Raw genomic sequence first — 12,299 nt, 5'->3', positions numbered from 1 at the left:
GTTGGTGCCATTATATCTTCAGTTATGCCACGTTTATCATCTCAATTCCTTTTACAGCATGTTTTCCTTTATTTCTTGTTCAATAACCTTCATAACATGGGAAAATATTAGCTGCATTCTCATTGGTGAATCTGTAGAACAAATAAAATATTTATTTTGATATCGTTTTTAGGGAAGATAACAAATTAAATTAAATATAGGCAGTGAGAATTGGAAGATGTAGCATTGGACGTCTGCTTTTTGCAGATGACCTAGTTCTGCTTAGCTCTTTCACAGATGACCTCCAGCAGACCCTGGATAGGTTTGTAGCTGTTTGTGCAGAAGCTGGAATGAAGATCAGTGTGGCCAAAACTGAAACATTTGTGGTGTCAAGACAACTATCCTAGTGCACTCTACATGTGAGTGGAGTCCCACTGAGGCAGGTGGAGAAGTTTAAATACCTTGGGTCCATATTCACGAGTGATGGAAAGTGGGACGTAAAGCTAAATACTTGGAATGGCTCAGCAAGCGCAATATTGCGGGAGCTTAGCCATTCGGTAGTATTGAAGCGGAAAAGCTGGCTGTCTCCAATACAGTCTATGTCCCCATCCTTACCCATGTTCATGAGAGTTGGGTAATGACCTAAAGAATGCAGACACGAATCCAAGTGGCTGAAATGAGGTTCCTTCGAGGGTACCAACATAACTGTGATCTCTCAACACAGAGAAGCAACGATCGAGTATTGAGGGATCACAGTTACGTTGGTACGGGCACCTGGTCAGGATGCCACAAGAGAGGCTTCCCCAGCAGGCCCTCTTGGCCAAGCCAGAAGGTGGGAGGCCACGTGGAAGGCCAAGGACTCGCTGGATAGATTATGTCCAAAACCTTGGGTGGGCATGTTTGGGAGTCCCGCCAGAACACTTGAGCTTGATGGCAGAGGACGATGACCATTGGAAGTCCCTCTTGCAGCTGCTGCCCCCACAACCCAGTTAGGAAAGATGGGCCTTTAAAATGAATGAAAATTAATGAAAATGATTTTTACATAATCTGGAAACCGTGCTCTAGAGACCAAACATGCGACTTTTTCAAGTCACATTTCCAATAAGTGTGGTGGTGGTCTCATACCCAGCAATAAAAAATCTCCCACCTAAAGACAATCACAAGCATTCATTCTCACAGCTAGATTTGGACCTGCCATCTGTTGGTTGGAGGGGGGGGGGATGCTAACCACTCAGCCAATCAGGATAGTCTTCAAGCCAGTTGTAACTTGATGTGAGTTGGGTTAGAAATCAGTTGTTTGATGAAAGACTTAACACACAGATATGAAAGTTCTGAATAAAATTAGGGGAATGAACAGATGATATCAGAGGCAAATAGGATATTAATAAGGATCTTGGCATTTTCATTCAATGCCAAGTATCTTGTACATCTCTTGAGGGTACATATGAGGAATTTCATAAGAACGATGATGATGATGATTAGATATATTGCTAGGACATCATCCACCTATACAAGATATTCCAGCCATTTCATTAAAGTAAACCATGCAAAACAAATTAATTTAAGGGAATTTGCACAAAATATATTGTTAATATATGGTTGTTGTTATTGAGATGTGGAAGATCCATGTTGGCTCTGTGGTGGATGAGGAGCTCTGGTGCCAAACCAAAATCCACTTGAGCATGAATTCTTCATCTACAAATGTTTCATGGCCCCTAACAAAGTTCTAACCAAGTGCTGATATTGTAGATACAGCATTTGGTAACAGAAGAAGCAAAAGATATGTGATACCAATACCTAGTCTAGCCATAAATACCGTTACAACTCGAACAGCACATAAATCTTTAATCTATCAGTAAATCGTTTACAGCTATCAGCACATAAAAACCATATATATGACATGCATGTATAGCAGCACTCAGTTTGAAATGCCCCCCTCCCCTTTTGCCTTCATGCATGCCTGAAGTCTTTGAGGCCACATACGATGGCAGCATGCACAACGTCCAGTGGAAATACTGCCATCACTTACTCCAAATTCATCTTCAGGCTGTCATTGTTGGGTTGTCATTTATTGCTACTCTCTGAAACTCCAATCACAATTTGAAGTCCAACAGATTCAGATCAGGACTTCCAAACAGCCAATCAGATGGTGATATATGGTCAGGCACATTCACCTTGAACTACTGTTATGTGGTTCTCGCCTTGTGTGCAGAGGAAAGTCCACTCCCTACTGTGAAACAAGGTACTCTTCAGAGGCCGTACTATAAATTCCAGCCCAGTGTCTTGATACACTTTGGCAGAGGTTCTTATTCAATCAGGTTTTTAATGAATCCATCACCCCCACCACTAAACCATCATTGACACTGGGTGCTATGACATATGCTGTGCATCCATCTGGGACATATACCTGATCAGGTATATGCTGCGCAGATTTTTGATATATATTTAATAAATATAATGTGTATAATATATACAATATACACTAAAAAAAGATAATCATGGACTATGGAAATGCTTTTATACATACATTTGTGTGTGTAAAAAGAAAAAACAACTGAAGTTAGTGATTCCATGTCTGAGGATGCTGCAGATTCATTTCCTTTGATATCGGTTGAGTTATAACAATGGAAAAAAAGGCCTCAGTTGGTGATATATATATTAAAAAAAAAAAAAAACTGACCTCAGAAGCAAAAAAAAGTGATGAAGACCTTATACAAGTTGTTGGAAAGGAACTAACATATTGTCAATCAGAAAAAATAAAAGGAAAATATTTAAAAATGAATTCATTGTATAATTGACCACCAGACTAACAAGTATAATCTGATAACTTTTTCCACTGCTGGATTAATTTGTATTCCCTAAATATGACCAAAAATTAGGTTCACATATTTTTGAGTTATATTCGTGTTTTCTTTACCTTTCAAGTTGCTATTTATATTTTGAAATAAAAATTTTGTTTATCATTTGTATTAATAATGGTATTACATTTTTTCTTTAGAAGAATTTTTTATTGTTTATTTAATTTTAAGTTCAGTAAAATTTTTGTTTATTAATATATATTGACTGTCTTTTAGTATGACTTTTTTTTTTAAAAAAATATAAAAATGGTTTGGTAAAATTTTTGTTTATTAATATTTATTGACCGTCTTTCAGTATGTTTTTCAGCAACTTCTTATATTTAAAAAAATATAAGAAGTTGCTGGTAAACTATTTATAAAAAATTTTACCGAATTTTTTATAAATTCGGTAAAATTGAAAAAAGTTGGTAAATTGAAATTTTTCATTAATTGAAAAAGTTGGTAAATTTGCAATCCCTAGGTACAGTGCACTGAAGTGTTTCTAAACAATGTATTATTAGTGTTGTCATAAGGCTACTTCATAAAGCTGTCGTTATAATTACTTTCTTACTGAAATGAAATTGTCTTCTTATTGTATTGCAAAATAAAATAAGTATTCATTCGTCAGATTTATCTAAGTTTAGGGATACAAAATAAATCCCAGTTAAAAATCAGTACAGTCTGCTTTCATTATAGCAATCATACAAGACACTGCCAGAATAGTTTGTTATAATGGAAAATTTGCTTTAGTAATTTCCTAGTAAGAATAGCACCATAATAACAATGAGAGATGAAAGGAAAGCGATACGACACCATTGAAAATGTTCACGCGGCAGTAGCCACGACCCTGAACAGTATCCCAAAATACGATATAAAAAAGTCATTTAACGAATTAACTGACCGTGCCAAACGCTATATCGAAGCTGAGGGAGAGTATATTGATTGAAATAAATTATTTGAATAATAATTGGCCTGTGTTTTATTTTCTATCAAAAGGTCGGATTCTTTTTGTACAGAGGGTGTATGTATAATGCAACATCTTTGTCTGATTCCAGTGTACTCTGTCTAGTGTTGATGAAATGAGAAACAAGGCGTGATACCTCTGATTCTCGAAATCTTATGTAATCTTAGCAAAACAGCCTGTCTCCCTGAAATAGCACAGTCGATATGAACAGGATACTTAATTGACACCAGATAAGGATAGTGGAGGGAATTTATCTTTAGTACATAATAGGAAAGAAGATAACTTTCATGCAGATTTGAAAGTAGTTTACAGATTGTATTTGTGGAGAATTGTTGTTTGTTAAAAAGTCCCTTTAAGGTAGGGTATGATAATTACCAGTTATTTTCTGGATGGTGGTTTCTTTATATCCATTATGTCCACATCCTTTATATCACTCATGTATCACATTGCTTGATTTCTGAAATTTGACTAATGCCAGGTATCACTCTCAATATATATGGAATTCAAAGGTGTTGTAATTATAATTTTAATAATTTATAATTTAATTTAGTAATTAATGGGATTGTCTTATTCGATTTTTTTTTTTTTTTTTTTAACAGATGATTCTGTAACTGCTGATATCAAATTGGAAGCAGAAAGTGAGAATGGCTCAGTAGAGGACATTCCTTCTCACATAGGACCAAATACATATCATCCTAAGAAAGCTTTAAAGGCTGCAATAACAGATTGGCTGGTGGAGTTTTACAGGGCTAAAAATGCATATGGAAGAGCAGTTCCAGCACCTTTTGTGCCTACTCCTATTCCTGCATGTCCAAACCCAGTCGTGAATACATGCATGGCTATTACTATGGCAGCAAGTTCATTACCTCCACCAGGTTTGACTAGTCCTAATATAATTAGTCCATTAGATGCGGAGGATTCCACATTTCATCCTCTTTCAAGTGAACTTGTGAATTCATTAGTTTCCCCTGTACAACCTCCTGAACCAAAAGAGGAGACTATTCTTGAGCCAATGGACTGTAATCCATCTCCAGTCACTTCACCAAAACCTGAATCTCAGTTAGAACAGTCATGTGTTTCAGAAAATGATGGAAAAGATGATTCTAATCATTCTGATCAACCTAAAGATCAAGATGGAGCTGAAGATATGCAGACTGAACCAGTTGATAGTGTAAACCTCAGTAATGAAGACAATGAATCAAAACAATTGACTTATGAAGAAATTGCTTTATTAGTTGACTTGTTTTATTTACCCTTTGAACACGGAAGACAAGGTCTTCAGTTTTTACAAGAATTTTATTGGTTAAAGACTCATGGACATATTGTATCTGAACATAGAAGGAAAAAAACTAATGAACCAGATAACCCAGAAGTTCAAGAATGGTATGAAAGAGCAGCAAAATTTGATCAGATGACTCATGCTGTTGGCAGGTTATTAGTTCGTCTGACATTTTGTCCAAATAGGTCTTTATTGTATGATTTATATCCATATGTGTGGGACATTAAAGGAGTGATATCCCTTCTGAATTCTTATATCAAGTGGATTGGTAAGTATTTCAGAAACAGTTTATACCATTTTTCATTGTTTAGTTTTATTCCATTGCATACGTTTAAGTTAAATTGCAAATGGAATAATAAAAAAAAACTAATACTCATAATATTAAAACCTATTTTCTATTTTGCTTTCTCTTCCTTGGGAAATATGAATATTTATATAAACCTGCAGTAATCAAATGTAGCTCATAGAAAATCAGTTTTATTTTGCACACATTTTGAGACTATTTCTTATAATTTTTATAAAGTTCTTCCTATAATCATTCTCTATCTTTTAACTGTGCAGTATTCTCCTTTAAAGAGCTACAAAGCTAAAGTAAATAACACATTCATACTGAAAATATAAATAGTGCTTGCAGCATCCTCAGAAAGTTAAGTTTTTCATAAAGAAGTATAAAAACAGAAGTTCTTATCATGACATAAGAAGAAATTGGATTAAAAAAAATATATATATAATATATATAAAATGCAGAGAGGAGGAGATGAGAAATTCAGAGGGAATGTGATCCCCTAAATTCAATTTTCAATTAAAGGAAGTAAGTTATATATGCTTAAGAACCTTCATAGCTCAATTTTTTTCAATGATGCCTTTGTTGGGAAAGACCTGGATTTAAATCCCATCTAGCACACAAACCTTTATCGGGGATTTTCAGCTAGGGGCAACTTGACTGACCTTGTGGGGTGGTAGGTTTTTTCCTCTAAGAGTGGGGGTAGGGACTTGAGATTTTCATCTCTCAAGGAGGAGAAACCAGCCAGAAGATCGCACATAATTGGCTTCCATAATACATTATACAAATGGGATCAACTGCCCTGTCACAAAATTAAGTGGCATTCAAAGAAGCCAAGTTTCTTGCCATGACAGGTCATTGAGACTAGTATGCAAGGTAAAAATTGGGAAATGAGAAAGTTTTACATCAGATTGTTTTTATGTTCATCACTCAGAAAGAAAGGAATTTATTAATTTATTATATATCTTTGATGACAAACAATACATGAATTGGAATTTGCCCTATTTCTTGATCCCAAAAACTACATATATTGGGCAGAAGACCAATGACCACCCACCCACTCAAGTAATTAGTACCTTCTGCCTCTGATTGAACTGGAAAATAACTTTCTGGCATTTGCAGTGTTTCCTCTAACAAACTGCTAGCAGATTGTTAGAGGAAAAATTAATGAAATGATCCCGACTTATTCCTCTCCCTTCAGTGGATCCTACTGTAAATAATATTTCTAAATACTGTTCAGTAATTCTAAATAGTATTTGATTTTCTGATAATTTGGCACACATTTTAATGTAGTCTCATTGCCCTGTGTATGCTTTTCATGTTATTTTGAAATTTTTTATTTTTTATTTTTTTTACTGAAATGTTTTAATTTCAATGCAACATGCTTCCCAGTTGACTTTGTTTTGGTTAATTTGAAGTGTATTAAATTATAACTAATCAGCAAAAAAATGCTTTTTTCCTTGGATTTTTTTTTCGTTTTAACATCTAAAACACTAGAATATTCAGAGGTTGATCTCAAATATCCTTTTCAAAATATCTTATTACACAACACAAACAAATGGTTGTATAACATTCAATTGACTATTTTTATTATTATCATACAAACTGTAGAGTCAACATACTCATCTCAGGGAGGTTCACTCAACCTCCAGTGTATTTATCATATTGAATATTAAAATCCTTAACACTCCCTGCATTCACAATGCATTTTGTTAATGTGTTCCATTTATCCACAATTCATGTAATAAATTAACTACTTATGCCCTTTTTCAACACTTCCTTACACAACTTCTAGGGATGGCTTCTCTTTGTATAATCCCTTTGTATTAATCCAATAAAATTCTCTCAGCTTAAATATCTATCATATCACCTCTCCTCTTTCTTTTATTCACCAAACTGTAATTTACATAGCTAAAACATGATAGTTGCACATACCTGCTTTTTAGACAGATAAGCTTTTACTCCTTATACAAGGGTTGTTTGAAAAGTTTGGTAAAAAAAAAAAAAATAAGTTAAACACATTTTTTATGGAAAAAAGCATCTTTATTTCCCAACATAGTCTCCATTGAGGTCTACACATTTGGTCCGGTGACTTTCCAATTTTTTTATCCCATCTAAAAAGTAGGATTGGTTAAATTTTGCAAAATAGTCATTGACAGCCTTGATGATATACTCGTTCGAAGAAAATGTTTTCTCACTGAGCCAAAATTTTTAAGGTTGGGAACAAGAAGTCACAGGGGGGGCCAAGTCCGGAGAATACGGTGGATCTGGAACTAATTTGAACCTCAGTTCGTGCAATTTTGCCATTGCGATGGCTGATGTGTGGGACGGTGCATTGTCTTGATGAAAGAGCAGTATTTTGTGCACCAATCTTGGCCGTTTTTTTTCCCTTCAGCTCTTCTTTTAAACGGTCCAACAATGATGCATAATAGACTCTTATTATTGTCTTACCCTTTTCCAAATAGTCTATCAAGATAATTCCTTGGGAATCCCAAAAAACAGTGGCCATCACCTTCACAGCTGATAAAATGGTCTTAGTTTTTTGGTGCTCTTTCACTGGGCATTGTCCACTGTTTTGACTGCTGCTTGGACTCAGGTATATAGTGGTGGATCCAGGTTTCGTCTGCAGTAATGAACTGATGCAAAAAATCCCGAATTGTGATTAAACATCACCAAACACTACGTTGAAATGTCTTTTTGCGTGTTTTTTTGATTGACAGTCAAAAATTGCAGCACCCATTGTGCACACAGCTTTTTCATGTGAAATTTTTCGTGCAGGATATTATACACATTCAGTTTAGATGCTTACGATCTCAGCAATCTCGTGCACTTTCACTCGGCGGTCTTCCATAACGATAGCATGGATTTTGTCAATCATTTCCTTTGTAGTGACCTTAGTCGGGCTTCTGGAGCACACTTCATCTTCGATGGACTTACAACCACGTTTAAACTTGTTTTCCAAAAATAAATAGTCTTTAATGCTGGTGCAGAGTCCCCATAAACTGCATCTAACTCAACTTTGATCTGCATGGCCATCCACTTCTTCAAATAAAAGTATTTTATCACTGCACAAAACTCATTTTTCTCCATTTTTTATGAAAAATGCAAACATGGTCATTTTAAATGTTTGCCAAATGAGAACTACATGTCTCCCATGGCTAAAATTTTAAAACTGATAAATGAATTGTGTTCCAAATATATTGGAAATTTACCAGACTTTTCAAACAACTCTCATATATTCTAATTCGAATACAATGCAGCACACTTCATCTTCGATGGACTTACGACCATGTTTAAACTCTATCCAAAAATAAATAGTCTTTAATGCTGGTGCAGAGTCCCATTTAATTTTGATTAGGGTAAGCTTGACATTGTATCATGCCAAAAAGCAACTTGCTGACATTTAATTTGAATATCAGGAATGTACCATCTGGTATATTCATGACACCCCCCCCCCCCTCTCTCTCTGTGTATATATGCCTACAACATACATGTGCAAGACATATTGCAAATAACTAATAAGTTTTTATAGCTGCATAAGTGTTTCTCTTTGTTTCTAAAAAAATTATTAATATCTTTAATATTGAGGTAATATGCATTATTATAGTACACTATGTTGGAACTGTGAATAAATGCAAAAAAAAAAAAACTTTATACATAGGATCTACTAAGCCTGTCTTAGACATGTATTGAGAGTATTTAGTCTGTGGTAAACTTTTCTCATATTTCAAATTAGTGTAATGAGAAATTTACCTCCCTGTAGAATTTGCATGAGTGATACTGGTCTCCATAGATGATAATTATTTCATTCCATAAGTGTTGTTTGAGAAGGTTCTGAGATGACTAGTCCTAGAGACATGTTGTTTTCATCACTCAAACTAAGCGATAGTAGACTTGTTTTGTGATGTGTGACAAGATTTTATTGTGACTTATAATTCTTTGAAGTGTCGTTGTGGAATATGTTATCCAGGGCATTGAGGTACGCTTTGCTGTCCATGTAGTGTACAGTTATCTTTTGTAGTAAACACTATTATAACTAACAACTGAAGAAGCCACAACAAAAGCCTTGTAGGCCCAATGTTATTACGCAGGAAATTCACTTTAGCAAACTATGAATCCAATTAATATGCTGTTGTATCAGCTGTCAAAAAACCACCTGATCATTTCCATAAAAAACACATGATGAACATGTGTTTTTTATGGAAATTTTGTTTCTTCTGGGATTGAACAATAAGTTTGGCAATGCTAGTATAGATAATCTTCCTTGAAAACAGATTAATAAACAGCACAAAAATTCAGTCATCTTTCAAGTATTGAATAAGAATGAGATTTTTATGCAGAAATTGAAGAATCACAAAATAATTTGCTATCCTACTTTCTGTTGTCCATTAAATGAATAGTCATTCTATGTTTACATTGTTCTGTAGACATCAAATTCATAATATTTTGAATAGTTACCATTAAAAGTAAATGTGGGTATTACTTTGGTTCTTTAACTTTTGAGCAAGGCTCCAAAGCCATTGTTTTTTTAGAATGAGAAATTCATATTAATAAATCTACCTTCAAGGGGTATACAACATGTGAATAGTAATATGTGAAAAGATTATATTAAACTGAAATATATTGATCTTTAATTGATCAGTGATTTATAACCATACAACAGCAACAAGTTTCGCCGACGGAGCTGTTTGGCTTCTTCAGGGCTTATAATGGTAAGAGAAAACTCAAAGTGACTAGTACAGAGAAAATGGAGTAACACCATAATATAATCAAAAATTAAAATAGGCATGCAACATTACACGCATGGAACATGTTGTATTAGTCACTGTTGTGTGAGCACGCTCTGTAGTTTTAAGCGAAATTAATGTTTGTATGTTGTATGTTTATAAATCACTGGTCAATTAAAGATCAATATGTATTTCAGAGGTCTGTGTAGCTCGGTGGATGTGGCGTTTGTACCACGGCGCTTGGCTGTACGAAGGAAGACTTGGTTTCGAGTCTAGTCAGTGACTAGAGGAAATTTTTCTAAGCCTTTCTTCGACCAGTTCCTGAGTTAGTCAATCTCTGGCACGGGCAAGCGGGTTTTTTCTCCCGGAAACTCTGGTTTTTCGTCCCGGAAACTCAAGAAAATCGACCATAGAACCCACGCTATTTCAGACATTAAATATATTGTGTTAGGGTTAGGGACTACGAGATGGTGGCACTTGTTAAGCCATTCTCTTCACTGCGTGCTGCTTAATTAGTGATAGCCTTGGGCCAGCTATCTCTGATTGGGTACGAATGGAGATTGAACTGCCCACTCAGTCTCCAAAAGTTAGATAGTGCTAAAACGGCCTCGCCTACTCCCTATACAGGAATAAAACGGCATTAGCTTTTTTTTTTTATATATATATTTCAGTTTAATTATCTAATTGAGTGACCAAATATAGCTCAACGATGAAAAGATTATATTGTTACTAACTTCTTATTGACAATTTTCACCCAAATTTATTTCTTATCTAACAGGACTCTGATATTGACATTTTGTATTTTGGTCTTCTAAGACAGTTCTCAATTTTTCAGTCCACCTATATCTTGGTCTTCCCCTGTTTTGCTATCCTTTCCTCTCTCATTCGATAACACCTGAGATTAGTTCTATTCACACATCCCTGAATGCTAACACTCGCATAGAAAACTTAAAGAGGAAACTACTGTTTTCAAAAAAAAATAAATAAAATAATTTAATAAATTAAATAATATATATATATATATATTGTCTGACTTATATTTTGAAGGCAAGGTTTGTAGGCATCTTAATACACATGAGGTTTACGAATGTTAAAATTGGGGGTAAAGAAAATTAAAAAGGCTGTACTGTAGCCTGCCATGGTATGCTGATGTTTTGGTTAAGCAGAGAGTACATGTGTTACTTCATAGCAGTAAATTACAACAAATAGAGAGTGACTTGAGATAATGCCGTGATTTCAAATTCTGAGGCAAAAGCAGCTGTCAGGCTTCATTCCCATAAATCAGAGGATTACTTAATTGGATAGGCAAATTCAACATACCATGCTAGGCTACAGGTCAGATACGTCCAGCCTTTTCAGTTTTCTTTGCTAGCAAAAAAAAATTTTAAATTGAAAGGATATGTAAAGAAAACTAAAACATTTTTTAGTGATTTTGTTACTTAGTATTATTATTTATATGAGTACTCCATGGTGTCAAAAAACTTATCGTGGGTAACCCACTCTATCCATTAACACAGTATCTATCATCATCTTCATAATTTAGGTTTTAGGCCAAGTAGCCTGTTCCAGTCTCATGCCATCTCTTTCTTGGTCTTCCGATTCTTCTTTTTCCACTTATTTTGTATCTGTATAATATTTTGGTAGTCTGCTGTTGTCCATTCGATTTAAATGTTCTAGCCATTTTTGTTTATACTGTCTTATGTAGTAATTAATTGATTTTATTTGCAGGGATTGTAAAATTTCTTCATTTGTTTTATGGTCCCACTTGGTATGTCCAGCTGTTTTTCTGAGAAACTTCATTTCTGCTGTTTGAATTCATTTTTCATCTTTCCTTTTTATGATCCATGTTTCACTTCTGTATAGTAGAGTTGGTTTTGACAAGACATTATATAGTCTGATTCTAGTGTTTTTTTTTGTACTAGGGATGGCTTAAATATATTATTTATTATGCCATTTACTTTGACAAAGTTTGATATTTTGGTGTCTGTTTTTTTCTTCTATCTGAAAGTATTTATTTGTTCTAATATTTTATTATCTATCACTATTTTACTTCTGATTGAGTTTTCTCCTTTGAATGCCATTATTTTTGTTTTTTATTTAGATATTGTCATATTATATTGCTTTGAGATATCATTGAATGATTTTAATGATCTTTGTAAATCATCTTCTGATGTAGCTAATACTATTTGATTATCTGCAAATAATAGTATCTATCTTCATTTGTGGGATT

At 34.3% G+C, this 12,299-nt stretch overlaps 1 protein-coding gene across 2 annotated transcripts in view; it reads left to right on the top strand.

Moving 5' to 3' along the window:
* Oga (O-GlcNAcase) overlaps positions 1 to 12,299 on the top strand; it is a 375,302-nt gene that overhangs the window by 161,365 nt on the left and 201,638 nt on the right. For both annotated transcript variants that reach the window (XM_090392376.1, XM_090392375.1), the window contains exon 8: positions 4,380 to 5,327. In XM_090392376.1, the coding sequence (XP_090248502.1) occupies positions 4,380 to 5,327 (948 nt within the window). The remainder of the gene's footprint in view (positions 1 to 4,379; positions 5,328 to 12,299) is intronic.

This window comes from Typopeltis vanoorti, chromosome 5 (genome assembly GCF_054136105.1).
Source record: "Typopeltis vanoorti isolate ZY-2024b chromosome 5, IOZ_Tvanoo_1.0, whole genome shotgun sequence".
In the NCBI taxonomy this organism is placed as follows: domain Eukaryota; kingdom Metazoa; phylum Arthropoda; class Arachnida; order Uropygi; family Thelyphonidae; genus Typopeltis; species Typopeltis vanoorti.
The sequence above is the reverse complement of the archived record's forward strand: the minus strand, read 5'-3'. Positions and strand labels throughout refer to the sequence as shown.